Below are 20552 nucleotides of genomic sequence, written 5' to 3' on the forward strand. Positions count from 1 at the left end.
GCCTTCCTCGGGACAGTCGGGGGCTCCGTGCAGCAGCCAGCTGAGCGGGCAAGCCTTAGGTTTGGGCATCAGATAAGCCAAGTTCAAATCCAGCTCTGACCCTTACGGGACCTTGGCAAGTTCTTTGCCTCCCCGAGCCTCAGTTTCCCAGGCCCTAAAACAAGGCTAATCATATCGCCCCTGCCTCCAGGTTTGGATTAACCGACAGGTCATATAAACACAGGCCCACGTGCACACGCACACACGGGAAGGATGGGAGGGAAAAATAAGGAGAAATTTTGAAAGGATTCCGTATTTGCTGTTTCATAAAAACCAGCAACAGAAATGTTATGGGGAAAAATAAAAACTTTGTTGGCCTTCCTGACTTTATAATGTAATATTGTTTTTATTCTAGATTCCTTATGTGGGCACTATAATAGTTTCAGGGCTTAATTTTATTTTATTATTATTTTCGAAGATTTTATTTATTTGAGAGAGAGCACGAGGAGGGGAAGGGAGGGGAGAGGGAGAGGGAGAAGCAGGCTGACTCACTGAGCCGGAAGCGCAATGTGGGGCTCGATCCCAGGACCCTGAGATCATGACCTGAGCTGAAAGCAGATGCTTAACCAACTAAGCCACCCAGGCACTCCAAGGCTGAATTTTAAAGATTTTAATCGGATCCTGTTCGCCTTGTAGGTTGTGGGTTAGGATTCACTGAGAATATTCCTATAAAGTCCTGAGCACAGAGAAGGCACACAATAAAAACCGATTAATATCGGGGCGCCTGGCTGGCTCAGTCAGTGGCACTGATCTTGGAGTTGTGAGTTGAGCCCCACATTGGGTGTAGAGATTACTTAAAAAATAATATCTTTGTGGGTGCCTGGGTGGCTCAATCGGTTGGGCATCTGCCTTAGACTCAGGTCATGATCCCAGAGTCCTAGGATCGAGTTCCACATCAGGGTCCCTGCTCTGTGGGGAGTCTGCTTCTCCCTCTGCCTCTCCTCCCACTCGCTGTCACATTCTCTCTCTCAAATAAATAGTATTTAATTATATTTAAATATAATATATATATTTTTAAAATATCTTTGAAAAAAAATCCACTATTATCATTATCACCTCTTTGGAAAAGAAGGTTTGAGAGAATTTTCATTGAAACATAGTGGGTTGGACATTTGCCATTAGTGCTTCTCCCTCCCCAAACCTGAGTAAAATGACAGTAAAGGGATTTTTCAAGTTGAAATGAACTGGAAAAGAGAGAGGAGAGCAATGAAGTCTTGGAAGCCAGAAAACAGGATGAGTGAGGACAGTCCCAGGAAAGAAGCCAGCCATGGAAAAAGCTGAAAGCAACCTGATTTCATCACAGAATCCCCTGCCCCCCCTCCAAACCTCAGTAACTGGCCACAGCAGGGGGCTCGGGAGACAGGGCAGAAGGAGGACAAACACAAGGATTGGCTGAAAGTCTGTCTGAGAAGCTCCTAGACATGCCAGATACCTTCCATGCTCCCTGCAGCCAAGTGACTGCCCTTCCCCCAGCCCACAGGAGGAGGCAGATTTTATTCTCTCCAGAATGGTCTCTGGGCAGCACCCGAGACCGTATTGAAAGGATAATGTGCCAGTTTCATTCCACAGTTTGAAACCCTTGGCCTCTTACCTAGACCCCCACAATGATGGGAGACAGATCTTTACCCTCCAGGCAGACGATGGCACAAGTCTTCCCTGAAAAACGTGATCAGCCCAAGGACAAAAAAGATGGAAAGATCTATGAGAAGTGCCTAGTAGAATGGCCCAGCTCCAACCAAACTAGAGCCAAGCTCATCACCAGCAAGCTCCTCCTGCAAGCCCACAGCATGTCTGTCAACCTTGCCCTGAGGCATCCCAGATGACCGGGCAGCCAAGAACCAGCAGACGTTCGCAGAAAGCTATGGATACGTCAGCCAGAAGTGGAAACGAATCACTAGGGAAATTAAGCATCTTGAAAGACACAGAGCCTAGGCAAGGAGAAGAATCCTCCAAGGAAAAGGACATCACATCACGTGGAAAAAGAACGCTGTAAGAAAGAAATATTCGGGAAACAAAACAGAGTTCTTATTTCATATAGACAGAAATTAAAACTTAACAGGCGGCTTGTAAGATCAGGTTGAAGTAACCGCCCAGAAAAAAAGAATAAAAAGATAAAGAGTGAAAAAGGGACAGCCCCAGAGTTTAGTTCTGGACATGAGAAGACTTCTACAAAAGCAGAACTGAGAACACAGAAATAAATCATCAAGGAAGTAACTCACAAAAATTTGTCAGAATTTAAGGCCACGAGTTTACTGATGAAGAGTGTCCATGAAATCTCCAGCACAATGGGTGAAGAGAGACCCGTGACAAATCCCATCATCAAGAACAGGAGGATAAAGAAGGGACTAAAAGCTTCCAGAGAAGGAGAAAAAAAAAAGGTTTTTTTGGTCAGACACAAAGGATTATGAATCAGATTGGCTTTTATCTTCTCAGCAATGAAGCTAGAGGGCTGTGAAGCCATGCCTTAAAAATCCTGAAAGAAAATGATTTGTTGCTTAAAATTTTAAACTTAGCTAAAATGGCCCTTACATATTAGAGACCCATCAAGTCTTCAGATGAGATATGCAGACTCTCCATCTCTCTCATGTACATCCTTACCTGATAAGGTACTAGAAAAGGTGCTCCATTTGAACAGGAGGGTAAAGCAAGGAGGAGGAAGACGTGGAAACCAGGAAACAAGGAATCCACCACGAGAGGGTTGAAGCCAATTCCATGCATGATAAGGAAGGTCCCAGATGTCAACTACCTGTCATAGAGGGTAGCCAGAGCAGGTAGGAATGCTCCAGTAGTAATCACCGTCAAAGAGAAGCTATAAGTAGGGTCCCCAATATATATATAGACATAGTAAAAGGATATCAACACATTTAGAAAGGAGAATTTGGGGTAGAGCTAGTGATTAAGAACAATCATTCATTCATCAGCAAATATTAACTGAGCAGCTACTGTGTGCCGGGCACCAGTAGAGACGCCTGAGATACAGAGGTGAATAGGCAGACAAGGATGAGGTCGGCTCTTAGGCAGGGTATGGGTCCTCAGGAACTGAAGGGTTCCCGTAACACATTCAAACATGACATTCTCTATTCAGTGCATGTGCTAGCCGTCCGTCCCCAACCCCACCTCTTCACATCTCATCTTGTTCTACAAAGGATTTAGGAACAAGACAGAAAGCACATCGTGCATCCCAGCCGAGTGACCTTACACCCTGGGATCACGACCTTCATCAACGGAGTCACAAACTGGGCCTACACCTTCCTTCGCAAAATCCAAACTTCCGCTTTCTAGAGAAAAAGTTATTTTTCCCGAGCTTGCATTTCCCCCCCCACAATTTGTTTCATTGGAGTGTACCATTAGTAGTTTTCTAGAACGTACCAGGTAATGCCAAAATGAACCCATACGCAACAGCTGTTGATTCACATTGAAACTAAATGAAGTTTATCTTTTATGGACATGTGTGCTCTCACAGTTGTCACTTTTTCTTGGGGGGTGAAAATGTGTCAACATTTCTGAGTCATTTTCTTTTTCACAAGGTAACTTTGTGTTATAACATAGAGCCTAGAGGGAATGAAACATATTAACACCGGGGATCCTCTTCATCTAGTCTAACACTGAAACGTGATCACAGCACAGAACTAGTCTTCAACGAGGCCACCTCTGTGGATTTCAGACCCCACTGAGACAGCCTTCTCCGGCCTGCACGCTGCCAGCCACCAACCATCACGATACACACACAGAACAAAGCAGCAGCTCCATGACACTGCCCATCTCCCTGAAGGTGCAGCGCGTCACCAAGTCAATGAGCTTGCAAAGGCCACAAAAAAAAAAAAAAAAAAGTCAGGTCAATTCATGACTAGATATCCCAGAGTCGTCATGAAGGACAACACGATGGGGGCTTTATGAAGCACCCCCAAAACAAAAGAGCCCTTGGGAGAACAGCTGACCCTTCTCCTAAGTCTGCAAAAATTATTCTCATTAGCTCCTGCTGCAAAAATCAAATGTGACATGAAGAGCGTTGTGTTATGCGCTCATGGGATTCTGTCCAAATAAAAAAAAAAGTTCAAAAAAAATCAGCCCTTAATTTCTACTCAATCTGAGAATTCGCATCTAGTTGCAATTATAACCGAATTCCTATCATACGTAGATAAAATAATAGACAATTTGCAATGTCATTTCTCCAGCCCTATCAAACCTTTTCTCCCCGCTTACAGTGAAATTTTGGTCCCTGTTCGAAGTGATTTATTTTTTCTGGAATCACTTATTTTCAGACAATCAAAGTTTCCTGCATTTCGGGGTGCTCAGCTCAGTTATGACACAAAAGGCTGCATACCAAAGTGCTAATGGTGGTGATCTCTGGGTGATAGAATTATGGGGGCTGGTATATTCTCTTTAGCTTATATATGTTTTAATTTTTCTAGAATGAATATAAAATATTAAAGGTTTTTTAAAGTTACACATATGTATTTTAAGAACACTGCAGCACTTCCCCTTCTCCTCTGTGAACTGAATTTCATTTCATTCTGGTATTCAGAGAAAACGTGCTTGTGGGAGCTCCCCCAACTCCAGGAAAGAACCAGGAATAGTTCAAGCCAATTATGAAGGTCCCAGTCCTCTTTGCCAACCATTAATTTAGAAGCTGGCATGTGACCAAAGGTTTAGCCAATGAGACATAATTACAAACAATTACTAACATCCCAGTCCTCTGCCAACCATTGGTTTAGAGGTTGGCATGTGACCAAGTTTAAGCCAATGAGACATAAGGGGATGCCTGCTGAGGAGTTTCTGGAAAAGGTTTTTCTCCCTGATAAAAAAGAGACACAGGAAAAGAACCTAACCTTCCATTTCCTCTAGGCTTTTGGACATCACTTTATGAGGACATGGTGGCTGGAGCTATGGCTGCCATCTTGTGACCATGAGGAAGAAGCCAAGAAAATCCCAAATAAGTCTGTTTTTGAGCTGCTGAATTAACTAACCCTGAAATCACTGACCTGCACTTCTTCTTATGTGAAATAATAAACTCTTATTGTTTAAGCCACTTTAATTGCTATATGGTATGCCATATTTTTGTGCAACTAAAAGCCCCCAAATGACATGAATACTGTAACTTTGTGATGTTCAGCTTCCTTAAAAAGGTGTGTGAACCATCACTATAAACTTGTCCATCAAGGGAGACCACAAATTTTTTTTTTTTTTTAAACAAAGACACACACCTAACTCCAGGAACCATCCCTCACAACCTGAGATTACATCTCCACGGCCCTTTCTGCAAGGCTCCATCTGCTGGTCTTTGAAGGTAAGGCAGCCCCATGTCTGCAGTGATCCAGCTTGGGTCCCACATCTGGGGTTTGGCTAAATCTGTCAGTAACTTGGGGGCACTTCTACTGAGCCCTTCAAGCTTGGACACACCTGGATCCCCGCCCTCAGGCACTTCCAGAACTGAGCTCTCAATTCCTGATTCAGAACACTCTTGGAGGTAGCTATTCCAGAGGTTGCAAAGTCAAACACAAGGGCCAGGCTGTTAACACAAATGAGTGCCCAGGCCAGGTAAGGACAAGGGAACTGGAAAACTCATGCCCCTATAAAAACACATGCACTTTTTATGTATAATTTCCCAATTGTTAAAAGTTGGCAACTACTTCAAGTATCCTTAAAACTCTGTGTGGAACAAACCAAACTTATCTGAAGGCTGGATGCAGCCTACCAGCTTCTGGTTCACAACCTCTGGACTAGTCACACCTCATTATCATATAACAATTACATACAACTTTAAGACTTCCCAAGCCCTTTTCTATTGCCCTTTCCCAAGTGTAAGGATGAGAGAACTCCTGTGTCTCAAGACCAGATCCATTTCCAGGAAAGAAAATCCTCTCATCTTTCCCCAAAATCAATGACACTGGGATGGGTGCTGCCCTTTTTACAATTTAGCCAAAATACAGAGGAGGAAAGCAAGGGCTCAACCATTCTGAGGCAAAGGGATTTGCTGAGAAAGGACCAAGGCTGTTGAACAGGTAAAGCTCACAACTTAGAGATGCCCCAATTTATTTTTCGTGTCTTATTACACTGGCTAGGACTTCTAGTACAATTTTCAATAGCCGTGGTGAGAGTGGACATCCTTATCTTGTTATTCATCTTATGGGGCAAGCATTCAAATAGCATTCACTATTAAATATGATGTAAAATATAGGCTTTTTTGTAGATGCTTGTATCAGGTAGATGAAATTCCCTCCTTTTCCTAGTTTTCTTTTTTTTTTTTTTTTTAAAGATTTTATTTATTTATGTGGCAGAGAGACAGCCAGCGAGAGAGGGAACACAGCAGGGGAGTGAGAGAGGAAGAAGCAGGCTCCCAGCAGAGGAGCCCGATGTGGGACTCGATCCCGGAACGCCGGGATCACGCCCTGAGCCGAAGGCAGACGGTTTAACGACTGCGCTACCCAGGCGCCCCTCCTTTTCCTAGTTTTCTGAGCAATTTTATCATGAACAGATATTGAATTTTGTCAGATGCTTTTTCTGCATCCATTGATATAATTGTGTGTTTTTTTTTTCTTCTTTAGGCTATTATATTCACCAATTTTTGAATATTGAACCAGCCTGGTATCCCTGGGAGAAGCCCCATTTGGTCATGGCCTGGGTTTCCAGTACTTTCAGAGACTCTGTTGCCTCTGTCATAAAGTGTAGGTAGTAACACTGACCCTATCTCACAGAATTGTGCTGAAGATTAAAAAAAAGAGAGAACATGTGTGTTCTTGTGAAAGGAGGTACGTGCCTTGACCCAGAGTGCTATTCAGATAGAGGCCAAGAAGAGGCCCTGCAAAGGCAAACTTCCATTGTTCAAGCTTCTGGCACACCAGGCACCACATGGAACACAGGAGATATCCTAATTCCATGTATCATAAAGCATGCAAAGTGATTTTAAGTGCCACTAAGATTAATGATTTCAGTTTTAATAGTCGTATATTCTCTTCAATGTGCATTAGAAAAAAAACATTGCAGAGCTGCCTGGGTGGCTCAGTCGGTTAAGCATCTGACTCTTGATTTCAGCTCAGGTCATCATTTCAGGGTCGTGGGTTTGAGCCCCGCACTGGGCTCCGCACTCAGCACAGAGTCTCCTTGTCCCTCTCCCTCTGCTCCTCTCCTCACTCACTCACTTGAGCTCTCCCTTCCCCCTCTCTCACATACATAAATAAGTAAATAAATAAAATCTCTCTAAAAAAAAAAAAGAAACAAACATAGCTGGCATGAGTAATATCTGGTTTCATGCATGATGATGATAATAGTTATACTTAGTTTTGACCGAGTATCAGGCACTGTTCTAAGCACTATGCAATCATTCATTTCATCTTCACATCAGCCCTATGGGTAGGTCACAGTTATTATAATCCTCTCTTGCAGATGAGGAAGCAGAGCACAGAGAGATTAAGTAGCTTGCTCAAGGTCACACAGCTGGTGAGTGGCAGAGCTGGGTTTTAAACACAGTCACCCCCATTCTAGAATCCATGCTCTTAACTAATCTAACATATTGCTTTTTTTTTGTTCAGTCTGATCTAGATTGTGGGGGAGAGAGCTTACAACAAAAATTTTAAGTAAGTAATATAAGGAGGACATCATTTTTGTGAATGATGTCTAAAAACAGGCAAAACTGATGGTGACAGAAGTCGGAATAGCAGTTACTTCTGAGGGAGACAGGGGGTACTGACTGGGAAGAGGTGTGAGGGAACTTTCTGGAAATATTTCACATCTTGGTCTGAGTAGTGGCTATATGACTGCAGACATATGCCAAAATTAACTTTAGGCTGGACACTAAGTTTGTGTACTTTACGCCCTCTACTGTATATATATTTTACCTCAATTATAAGTTCATTAATAATAGTAATAATAATAATAATAATACACAAACATGGAGGTAATATGCAAAGGTCTTCAGTTTGGAGAAGCCTGCGTGAGAATCTCCACAAGCTGCAAGATGGACCCTATCACTCCCCTTTTCCAGATGGGGAAACTGAGGCCGGAGAGGAAAAGACCTCTTACACCACCCTCAGGGCTGCAAATGCAGAGATGGCTGGCTGGGCCCGGGGGCTGACGGCCACCCCCTTCCCTCTGGAGGTGAGGAGGGCACCTCACCATCCTGCAGACGGCTGGCCGGGCCCGGGACAGCAGAGGGGCTGGAAGCCGAGCAGCCCATGCCCGTATTTGCCCAAGCCGTCCGCTCTCCCTCACCCTCCCAGCCGTGCACCCAGATGTTCGGCTGGCTTTTTCCCTTTTTCAGTCACAAGGCTCCTGGGGCCCAGCTCCGCCTGCCAAACTCCACATTCTTGGCAAGGACTGCAGGCCGGCAGGCAGGCAGGAGGGGCCGGGGCAGAGCAGGCATCCCCGGAGGCAGCCCTCGGCAGGGAGCAGCCCCGGGGCGCACCCCGTCCCTCTGCGGGCGGCTCACCTTGCAGCATGCTCCGGTAGGCCGTGTCGGCGATGGCGTAGATGTGGGGCGGCATCTCGTGCCTCTTCTTGCCCTTGTACATGTCCACGATCTTCTCCGAGTAGATGGGCAGTTGCTTGTAGGGGTTGACCACCACGCAGAAGAGGCCAGAGTATGTCTGCCAAAGAGAGAACCCAAGCTTACTTGCAGCACGGGGCCGCGGGGAGAGCTTGGACACCCAGCCCGGGGGGTCCGGGCCCAGCAACGCCCACCACCGCGGGCACTTAAACACGTACTGAGCGCCTCTGTGTGCATTTGGTCACTGCATCTTCATGGCAAAACTGTGAGATGGGGAAACTGAGGCTCAGAGTCCTGGCATCACTGATAGGCTGCGGATGGGGGAAGAGAAGAACCCTGGGGTTCTGGGCCACCTCTGTTCTATCTTAGAGCTGTGTGCTTTCAGACAGTCGGGGTTCAGACCCCAGCCCCTCTCCCACACGCCGCCACTCACCTCCCCGAGCCTCCGTCTACTGGGCACTTACTGTTCCATGCACTGGGCTCTAAGCACCTCATGGGCATCTCATCACTGAATCCTCTTATCTCCCCTGTGACCGTCACGCTGTGATTTCCCTGCTGCCCATGTGGCAGATGAGGAAAACGGGGTTGGTGAGGTCATCACCAGCCCACCCAGATGGAGGGAAATTCGGAGCTAGCAAGCACGACTGTTCCAGCCCAGAGGTTACACACTCTTGCCCGTTAACAAAATACTGCCTCCTCTGTAAAGAGAAGGGACGAACACAGCTGTCCTTCAAAAGGAATGGCCCTGACACACGCCAGCACACAGACGAACCCCAAAAATGGTATACGCTGGGTAGGGAAGAAGCCAGACACAAAAAGTCGCCTAGTGTATGATTCCATGTATCCGAAACGCCCAGGACAGGCAAATCACAGAGACAGAAACACATCCCTGGTTTCCAGGGACTGGGAGGAGGGGGATGCGGAGTGACTGCTAATGGCTATGGGGGTTTCCTTTTAGGATCATAAAAACATTCCAGGGGGGCGCCTGGGTGGCTCAGTTGGTTAAATGCCTTTGGCTCAGGTCATGATCTTGGGGTCCTGGGATCAAGCACTGCATGGAGCCTCTCCATCTGCCCCTCCCTCTGCTCATGCTCGCTCTCTTTCTCCCCCCCCCAAATAAATAAATAAATAAATAAATAAATAAATAAATAAATAAAATCTTCCCAAAAAATGTTCCAGAACTAGACAGTACTAATAATTGTATAACACTGTGGATGTGCTAAATGCCATTGAATTGTACCCTTGAAACTGGCTCAAATGGCGAATTCTAGGTTATATGGATTTTACCACAATTTAAAAAAAAATCGTTGTTCTGCCCCACCAAGTGCATAGGAGCATCTGAAAATAATCAGAATACGGAAAAGGTGTGAAGGCGCTCGGCAAACCCTACTGTGAGCCATGTGCGAGGCACTATCGTTGCTCTGGCTGTCCTTTACTAGACATCGGCTTTTCCCTGGGCTGAGGTCACAGCTCAGGCGACAGGCTCCATCCTGTCCCACAGGAACTGCTTTTCCCCAACGATACCATCAGTGCTGCCTGAGGCTCTAAGAGCCGGGAAGCAGGCCATCTCTTCACCTCCCCCTAGAAGGGATGAAAGGAGGAGCAGATGGCCCATCTCTGGGTGACACTCAGAGCAAAGCAAACACCAGAGAGGTTAAGCAACTTGACCAAAGTCACAAAGCGAGACCCTGGCAGCGCCAACCCCAGCTCGGCCCACTCCCAGGCCTGAGCACCGCCCGTGAGCACCGTCTGCCCGCCCCACAGAAAGAGAAACAATGCATCATTTGTTCATGCAGTCCCTCATTCATTGTGTCCTAGACACCGTGCAAGGCTCTGCGGTTAAAGAAGACGAAAAACACGAGGTTCTGACCACAAAGGAATTTCAGCCTGGGCTGCACTGATTGGAGGAGAAGCGCCCCTCCAGGGCTCAGTCTGCTAAGGGACAATGGTGTGTGATGCGCCTGGGTGAGAAGAGGACAGTATTCTTCAAAAGGTACAGGATTGGGGGGAATAATCTCCCTGATTCTCAGCATTCCCCAAAAAAGCAGGAAATGAGGTCAACACAGACCTGTCTAAACATCCATCAGCCATTTATTGAGCACCTACTGTATACCGGGTTTGTGCTAGATGCTGGAGATAAATAAATCATTGGTGACTCCTGCCTTCTGAGAACCCACAGATTGGAGAGGGGACAAGGATATTTAAAAATAATGTCCCTAGAACAAGGATGGAGCTCAGGGAATGAGGGGAGCAAGGAAGAGAGGGCTCTAATCCACAATGGGGGTCAGTCAGGGAAACTTCCAGTGGGGAGGTGGTCCCTGCCCTGAATCTTAAAAGACAAGGAGGTGTTAGCCTGCTGGGGAGGTACCGAAGGCACGGAAGGCAGGGGGGCGAGTGCGCACCCGCGGGGAAACTGCAAGCAGTTTGGTATTTCTGGATCATACAGGAGGAGACAAGCAAGGGTGAAGGGATTGGCTTCCGCAGAGGCAGGCAGGGGCCAGGACCCGCACTCAGCCTGATGGGTCTTCTGTCGGCCCGGGGGCCCCCTCCCCCATCTGACTGTCCAGTCCCCTCCCACCATCCTGCCAACACCAGTGCAAGTGCCCTGAGGGCGGAAGCACCCTCTTCCTCCTCTCCAGTCTGTACACAGGCCGTGGCATACAGTAGGTGCTCACTAAATGCTTGCCCAACAAAGACCTGAGGGGTACGTTAATTACAAAGATTCCCTGAAACAGGGCTTGCAATGCCTTCATCTCTGTGACCTAGGGCTTTGCCCTGGGCCGGCACACAGTAGGTGCTTGTAGATGTCTGCGGACCTGGTGACAAAGGCTCTGTGTCTTGTTCATCTGTGTCCTCGTGCCTAGCACGGGGCCTCCCCAGAGTAAGTGTCCAAATAACGATCAGTCGTTTGAATGAAGGTCAGCCAAGTCTTACCTCTCCTTCAGGCCTTAACTCCACTTCCAGATCCCCCTGGCTGTGCCCCCTGCCAACCGCCACACCCTTGTTAGAATATAGGTGTCATTTACAGCCCAAACCACCTTCTTACCAAGCCCTTGACCTGGAGGCAATGAAGGGCAGTGGTTAAGGGTCCAGAATCGAGGACTTGGTTTGAACCCTCATTCTGCTACTTCCTGCCTGTGTGACCCTGGACGAGTCTCTTGACCTCTCTGAGCCTATTTTCCTCCACTGAAAAACAAAGGTGTGTAATAGCAGATCCTTCATAGGCTTGCTGTGAGATAATGTTCACGAAGCATTTAACAGAGTGCGTGGTATATAGTAGGTGCTCAATAAATATTAGTGTCTCTACCCTGCTCCCTTTATTTCACAATGACAACAACTTCGCCAGCTTGGAATCTTCACGTGCACCATTGCTCCTATGTCTCCCCTCCATCTTCTCAGAGCCATTTCCACCTCCTCTTTCAGGGCTCATCCTCAAGGTCACCCCCTGGACTGCAAGCTGCCAACGCGGTATCGCCAGCCCAGTACAGGGCCATGCACAAGGCAGACACTCAGCAAATACTTGCTGAATACAATGAATAAAAGAAAGAACGAACGCCCCAGCTCTCCCAATTCCTTCTCCAGCTTTCTAGGAAGTATCACTTTACTCCTGTCTGCCCAGACCAGCTCCTGGTGATAAGCCCCCGGGAAGCCCTTAATCCGAGCTTCCAGGCAGATCTGAATCTCTGCTCGGTTCAGCACATCTTCCCAGGGCACCGCGAGCCAAGAGGAAGAGCTGGGCAGGCAGCAGCATGCCCCACGCAGGGTGGCTGGGCTTCAGAATCCACAGGTCTGAGGTCTGCTGTTTAACCTCGGTTCATCTCTCCAGACCAAGACCCCTGCAGTGGGTGGTGTTTCTGCCTCCCTGTCCCCCACACGCCCCTCTCCAGCAGGTCAAGTTCAGAGGTTTCACTACGCCCACCTCCTGTGTCCCCGGCAGCATCTCAGGGCCACATGCCCTGAGGCCACCAGCAGGTCCCAGCCACAGGCCCAGGGTTTCCCTCTTGTGACCGTATTAGGAAGTGACTCTAGTTTTTCCCTGACACTTTATATGGTCAGCCACAGAGCCCTGAGCTGGAGATCGCTCCCACGGCCTCCTCCTCGCAGGCACCAGCGGGCGAAGGTGGAAGGAACGCAGGCTTTAAGTCACACAGCCCAGGGCAGAACCTTAGCTTGGCCCTTCTCCATGACCTGCGTGATTTGTGGGAGTGGCCAAACCACTGAGCCTCTTCTTCTGCATCTATAAAATGATGGCAAGGGGCACCTGGGTGGCTCAGTGGGTGAAGTATCTGCCTTTGGCTCAGGTCATGATCTCAGGGTCCTGGGATCAAGTCCCATGTAAGACTCTGTGCTCAGCAGGGAGTCGGCTTGTCCCTCTGCCCCGCTCCTGGTTTATGTGCACATGCTCTTTCAAATAAATAAATAAAATCTTTTTAAAAAATGATGGAGAGATGTACCTTCTTTACCAGGTTGTAGTGCGATGTCATGGCTTTCGGAACATCCTATCCTAAAGACAGAGTCCACCAAGAATGCAATTTACTTTAGCCTTAATTTTAAAGGTAAAAAAGACTAGAAACAACCTAAATACCCATCAATGGGGGAGCAGCTTAGTAATTACACACACTGCATTAAAAAGAGTACATTAGGGGCGCCTGGGTGGCTTAGTCGGTTAAACGTCTGCCTTCGGCTCAGGTCATGATCCCAGGGTCCTGGGATTGAGTCCCACATCTGGCTCCCTGCTCAGCAGAGTGCCTGCTTCTCCCTCTCCTTCTGCCCCTCACCCCAGCTCATGCTCTCTCTTGCTCTACTCTCTCTCAAGTAAAAAATTTTTTAAAAAGAGTACATTTAGGGGCGCCTGGGTGGCACAGCGGTTAAGCGTCTGCCTTCGGCCCAGGGCGTGATCCCGGCGTTATGGGATCAAGCCCCACATCAGGCTCCTCTGCTATGAGCCTGCTTCTTCCTCTCCTACTCCCCATGCTTGTGTTCCCTCTCTCGCTGGCTGTCTCTATCTCTGTAGAATGAATAAATAAAATCTTTAAAAAAAAAAAAAAGAGTACATTTATACATGTATATACATGCATATATATACAAATATGCATATGTTTGCCTGTATAGGTATAAAATATTTCTGGAAACCTATGTAAGACACATGCTCACGCCTTCTCTATGGAAGGGAACGGGAAGATGAGGAATGGGGATGAAAGGACAAAATTTTGAACATCCTGATATACTATTTAATATTTGCCTGTATTACCTATTCAAAACAACGTTCTATATCTGGCCAGATAGTTAATAACAAATACAAGAAGAAGCCACAAGACATGATGTATGCTTCTTATTTTCAAATATTTTCTTGTGGTCTTTGCATGGACAGCCTTGTGTTACTGAAAACCTTCTTTGGAGGAATAACAATTTGAAAGATCTAAACAGTGAGGTCACGGGGCTCAATATCGGGCAGCTGGCAGCTGTGTTTTCTACCTTCCGAGACCCGGAGCGGTTATATATACTTTTTTTCTACCCTCCAGGACCCTCTGGCGCTCAGGAGGCCTCTGCTCAGAGCCCATTCTCAGCATCCCTGGGCAGATATTCCTTCAGGTCCCTGGGCCAAGTGTCTAAGACAAAAAATATGGTCACCCGCTCAGGTTTGGAAGGAAGGCCTCTCCTTACCCCCCCAGGCTTCTCAGAACAGTGAACTCAGAACGAGGAAAAGATTCTTTGGGGTTCATGGGTGGGGAATTTGGGCCAGGAAACCCAATAAATAGGAGAGTCCATCTACCTTTGCTCTGGATCATGCTCCTAACCCCAGGGCCTTGGCACGGCAATGGAAAGTCCCACTGTTGACGGGGATCAAGCAGGTTAGAGATGAGTGAAGTGGGCCAGGTCTGAAGAAAAAGCAGGTGTAGTAACAACAACCAACAACACTCAGCCCCAGGATCTGGGAGACAAAAGGGAGCAGTGAGACCTATGGAGAAACTGCCCATACCCCGTCTAACAGGATGGTAACCTAACAACCTGGGCCCAGGGGTAGGTACCAGCTCCTCTGCTTTTCCAAGCATGCCAGAAACTGAGATTTTCTTGTCTTTTCTTCTCTTTTTTGGGGGGGCATGGATAGGGAGAAGTGATATGTCAAATTAACTCAATTTAAAAAAAATCACTCACTCTGGGCTAACAGCTAACAACTTAGTAGGTACTCAAGACATCCTAATTACAAAGTTGGACTTCTTCCTTCTGTGCACTTAAAGGCTGCCCAGCTCCAAGCTAACGGCACCTGGGGCACCATCCCCACCTGCCCCAGCCCACAGCCATCACTCCAGCTCAAGGGTCCAGTTACCCCAGGGCCCTTTACCACCCACAGGTAGTCAATCACTCCGGTCCTGGAGGCAAATGAACCTCGCCTGGATCCCAGCTCTGCCCACTTACACCAGTAGGACTGAGCACAGCTGAGCCTCAGGGCCCTGGTCTCTGAAATGGGGTAACAGCCTCTGTCTCATAGGATCCTTGGAAGGATTAAATGAGCAGCTGTTCAAAGCGCTGGTCCCAGGGCCAGCTTTTCAGGGTTCAAGACCCAGCTGTTGCTCATCAAGTTACGTAAGTTTTCCAAGCCCCACTTTATCTGCAAAAATGAGACTGAAAAACAGTGTCTCTCTCTTACACAAAGAGAAGAACAGTAGTCGCCATACTAATGTCTTGGTGGGAGCTCATAACCCAGGAGTTTTAAATGAACAGCAGTTACCATCACTGTTGTGGGGCTACGGAAGCTCCTTTGAGAGTCTAATGAAATCGAAGACCCCTGCCCAGAAAAAAATGTACTTATACCCGAACTTGTCCTTAAATCCTTGGAGGCTGACAAACTCCTCAGTGCCCATTTGTGGGCACTGAGTATAGAACACGTTTAGGGGGGAAAAAACACGTTTTTTGGTGAGAACACTTAACACAGTTGTGGTCTACCCTCTTAACCACTTTTTAAGTGTACCACACGGTACTGTTAACTGTAGCCACAAATCTCTGGAACATACTCATCTGCACGACCGAAACTCTGTAGCTGTTGGACACCTTCCTATTTACCTCTCCCCCAGCTCCGAACGCCCGCACCCCACCCCCCCTACCCCCCAGCCACCATTCCACGCTCTGATTCTGAGAATGACGATTTTCAATGCCTCCCGTGAGCGGAACCTGGATGGTTCGTCCTTCTGTGCCAGCCCTATTTCACTCAGTATCTTGTCCCCCGGCTTCACCGATGTGGTCACCAATGGCAAGATTTCCTTTCTTAAGGCTGAATGATGGTCTATTGTATGGACACATCACATTTTCGTTATCCATTCCACATGTTGGAATCTAGGTCCTTTATTTGCATCTGGCTCAAGTGAGTCTTATCTTCCTTCCTATCCTCCCTTCATTAGAAAGCAGCCTCAGGGCAAGGGCTGGGTGTTGTACTCTCAGCGGGAGAGCCTGGAGCAGTCTACTGGACAGGCAGAGTCTGGCCCAGGTCCCTTCCCAGGCAAGTCACGTCAGCTCTCTGCCTGGGACAGGTCACGTGTAGGGTGGGAGATCTGCTTTGCTCTCAACGGTGGTGTAAAGGACAAAATGGGGCGGGAAGAATTTAGGACGGTACCCAGTATAGGCAAGGCCCACACTTTATTGAGTGTCCGCTGCCTGAAACCCTTGTCTCATCCCCCCGCCAAACAGTAAGGATGGAGCCAACTGCTGAGTGCTGGTGCTAAGATCCTGGCAGAGAGAACCCAGCGTCCAGAAGGGCAGAGAAGTGTGGACGGGGACTCAGAGTCACACACGTGTGCCATGTGTGCCATAAACAGGTAAGGCAAGAACCTGCATTTCAAGGATAAGGACACAGGACCCAGTGGCATCCATAGACTCTTCTAGAACCAAGAGGACAAGGGTCTTCATCTGAGTTGCACTTTGCAGAATGGAGGGGGAAGTTCTCTTCATTAGCAAAGGCGAAATCGGGCACCCTGGCTGCCTCAGCGTCACCTGCCACCGACCTGTGTCTCCCGAGGTCATGTACTGTGCTTCCCTTCCCCCACTTCCTTCTCTATCTCCTCCATCATGGACAACGGGTTCTATTCAAGTGATTAAACTGACCAGAAAGGAACGAGATCCGAGTAGGCACAGGGTCACAAGGCTGAAAGGCTTTTCTTCTAATCTGTCTAGAGAAGCACAGCAGGAATTTGAAGCTTTGATTCATTTTTTAATCTGCTGTCAGATTAGATATTCTGGGTCTCGGGACCTTCATATGCCCTTCATTTTTTTTTTTTTTTTCTGATTTCTATTTGGGGCTCAAATGCTATGTGAGAGGACAGCAGGTGAGATTTATACACAGGCCCGTCCTTGACCTCTCCGAGGGAGAGAACACATCTGAGATGGGAGGCCTGGAAGAGCTCCATCTCCCTCCCAGCTCCCTGCAGCCTGGCCTCCTTAGAAGAGCCGGTCCTCTGCAGACAGCTCCAAGTCCATAGGATTTCCATGCAAGGAGTGCCTCAGACAAAGGGGACTTTCCCTGCATAGTTAGGGAAGTTAAGGATAGGCTTTAGCTCTCTGAGATCAGCTTGCTCACCTGTGAAATGGGACAGTATACTTATTCCATGGGCATTGTGTCGATTACATGAGGTAAGATGTGTCAAGGTACACGACAGGGGCTAGAGGAGGTATTCGATAATTTCAGGTTGCTCCCCTGTTCCCTCTTGGCTCTTAAAAAAAGCTACTGTTGGGACGCCTGGGTGGCTCAGTCGGTGAAGCGTCTGCCTTCAGCTCAGGTCGTGATCCCAGAGTCCTGGGATCAAGTCCCACATCAGGCTCCTTGTTCAGCGGGGAGCCTGCTTCTCCCTCTGCCTGCAGTTCCCCTGCTTGTGCTCGCTCTGTCTGACAAATAAATAAATAAAATCTTAAAAAAAATAAAAGCGACTCTTAGGCCCTCTGAACTATCCATATGAAGAATGGGTAATCAGTTATGATCCCTCCACAGGATAGATGACAATAGCCGCTGAAGGGCATGGTGGGGGGTTATAATGGAAATGTGGGAATGCTCGGCGATGACTCATAGACAGAAAAAAAGAGCGAGCCAGCTATGTGCGCAGACTTGTAAATATGTAAACATCCACCATTCTCACAAAGCAAGAGCCCAAGAATGCACCATTTTATCAGCTGTTACCTTTGGGGGAGGAATGATTTTTTTGTGTTTGCTGTGCTTTTCTGAATTTGCCAAACCTTCTGTAATAAACGTGACTTATTTTCCTAATTAGGAAATAAAATCTGCAGAGCATTTTTATAGATGACAAGGGATTTTTTTTTTTTTTTTTGGTAATTTTCACGTGGCAACACTGAAGGGGCTGAGCCAGAGGGCTTAAGGATGGAAGGGAGGGACCGTTTTCACAAATTTGCAAAGGATGCCAGAAAAAAGACCGAAACAACGACATAACCAGTAGTAACACCAGCATTCTGAGAGCTGACCATGTGCCCAGAGGCGTGCCAAGTGCTTTCTTTTGAGAGTAACCCACTCTGTGAGGTTGGTACTAATCTTCTGCTCACTTCACAGAGAAGACAAAGAAATTTCAGAGAAATTAGGTAACTCGCCCGAGGGATTAGCACACCCTTTCTGAGGGGCAAATAGACAAAGGCTGAGCTGGAGGACCCCCTCGCCAGCAGCTTGACACCAGGCGGCCACCTGTGTCCCTCTTGTTCTGGGGAGTTGGTCCAAACCCACAAGGAACCTGTGCACCCCAAGTCACATCGTCACCCTCAGAGCCTCCAGCAGCGATGCTAGTGTCCTATCCCGTACTGCCCAGTACGGCCGCCATTAGCCTCACGGGCTGGTGAGCACTTGACATTGGCCGGTGTAACCGAAGAAACGAATTTTGATTTCTAATTCGCTTACGTCTAAATGTCATTAGCCACATGTGGCCGGTGGCCACCATCGTGGACAGTGCAGCTCTGCTCTGCACAGGAGACCCAGAGGCATCCCGGCTCCAATCGAGGAATTCCCATTTGCAACCGGGAAGACCTCCACAAAGCCTAGCCAGATCCTCCTGTCTCCTCCCCAGCTGGCTGCCCAGGGGATCCAGCCTTCCCAAGAGATTATGAGCCCCTCTTTATTTCCAAGATGAAGGAAGAGCAGAAACGACTTCAGGGAAGTCTACTAAGCACCTACCAGGCACCTTGGCACTCTGCATAGACAATCACATGGCATCTTTGCTCCTCCTTTGTGTGGGGGAGGGTGGTTATTCCCATTTCACGAATAGCAACACTGAGGCTTCAGTAGGTGAAAGGGTTTGTTCGATGCCACAGAACTAGGTGGGGCAGCACTGAGGTGTGAACCAAGTTGGAATGATTCTATCTCACCACGTGGCCTCCCTCAGTTGAAACGTTCATCCTCCCAACCTGTATCCCAAACACATCTCGAAAGTTCTTCCTTCCCTTAGGGGTGCTGGAGGCCTCGGAGAAGTGCCTGGCTGTCCCCCCAGATACTCACGTAGATGAGTCCTGAGAAGTATCTCTCCCTTAGGTTGTGCAGTACAGAGGCTTCGTTGAGGCACGTCAGCTCGGCCATGTCCTCCACCTTGGAGAATTTGGGTGGGTTCATCTTCTGGATGTCATCTTTGCCAACCGTGACCTTCTTGCCGTTCTCCACCAGCTCGACAATCACCTCATCGCCTTTCTCCTCCTTGATGCTGGCGGCCTCGAAGCCTTGCTTCTCTGAAGGGACCCAAACCAGCTTCTTGGCAGCCCAGTCAGCCTGGGCCACTGGGCTGTTGACGAAGTTTTTGTCCACAAAGAGGAACTTCTCATCATCACTGAGCTGGCTCTTCTGTGCCATGGTGCCTGGTTGGTCCCCTGTGGAATAAAGGGACAGCATCAGCATCCAGCCAGAACAGAGCCCTACAGACAGTCGAATCCCTCACCTCCCATGCCTAGGAATGAAGTCTGCAGAAATATTCCACAAAGTACAGGGATGTTCCCTGCAGTATTGTTTATGTGGTCAAAGAATGGAAACAACCCAAAGCCCCTCAGGAAAGGATCTGCATCATTGCCTATTGTCCATCATCATGGTACTGGAGACATAAACCATGGTATTTTCACACAAGAAAATGCCAAGGGTTATGAAGCAAGAGTAAGATCTACGTGCGTTGACATAGGAAGATACCCAAGTCTTGTTGTTTACCGAAAAAATAAAACAGGAGCGATCTTCAAACAGTTAAACACAGAGTTATCATGTGATCATGAACAATGCCGTTCCTAGGCATGAACCCCAAAGAAATGAAAATACACATCCCCAGAAAAACTTGAAGTGAATGTTCATGGAAGTGTTACAATGGCTAAAATGTGGAAATAACTGAAGTGTCCATGAACAGAGGGAATGAGTAAATAAAATGTGGTCTCTCCATACAATGGAATATTATCCAGCCTGAAAAAGGAACAAAGTACGGATACATGCTACGGCATGAATGAATCCCAATAAAATTGTGCCAGGTGAAAGAATCCAGTCACAAAGGGCCACATACTGTATGATCCCATTTACATAAAACGTCCAGAACACACAGATCCATAGAGATTAAAGTAGATGAGTGGTTGCCGGAGGCGGAGGGGTGACAGCTGAGAAGGGTATAGGGCTTCTTTTTGGAAGTAATGGAAATGTTCTAGAATTTATTGTAGCTGTAGATGCATAGCTTTGTGAATATGCAGAAAAAACATTTAACTGTACGATTTAAATGAGTGAATTGTATAGCATGTGAATTATAGGTCAATAAAACTTTTAAAAAAATAGAAAGGAGAACGTAAACAGTAGGTATAATGCCCCCTTTTTATTTTAAAATATTTAGAATAATTTAAATTTTTAAATAAAATAAATATTTTATTTTATTATTTATATATTTATTATGTATATTTATTTCTAAATATTTCTAAATATTTCAAATAAAAAAATTTAGAAAAAAGGCAAAAAATTGGAGAAATACCCACTTGAATACATTTATGACGGGATATTTCTTTCTTTCTTTTTCTTTTTTTTTTGGAGAGAGCACAA

General features: G+C 47.2%; 1 protein-coding gene across 4 annotated transcripts in view; it reads right to left on the reverse strand.

Annotated features, from left to right (window-relative positions):
- MYH11 (myosin heavy chain 11) overlaps positions 1-20552 on the reverse strand; it is a 113599-nt gene that overhangs the window by 77729 nt on the left and 15318 nt on the right. For all 4 annotated transcript variants that reach the window (XM_026520264.4, XM_026520263.4, XM_026520265.4 and 1 more), the window contains exons 2-3: positions 19002-19363; positions 8465-8621 (exon numbers count right to left, since the gene is read on the reverse strand). In XM_026520264.4, coding sequence (XP_026376049.1) covers positions 8465-8621; positions 19002-19346 — 502 coding nt within the window. In that variant the 5' untranslated portion in view covers positions 19347-19363. The remainder of the gene's footprint in view (positions 1-8464; positions 8622-19001; positions 19364-20552) is intronic.

Source organism: Ursus arctos, unplaced genomic scaffold (assembly GCF_023065955.2).
Source record: "Ursus arctos isolate Adak ecotype North America unplaced genomic scaffold, UrsArc2.0 scaffold_2, whole genome shotgun sequence".
Classification (NCBI taxonomy): Eukaryota; Metazoa; Chordata; class Mammalia; order Carnivora; family Ursidae; genus Ursus; species Ursus arctos.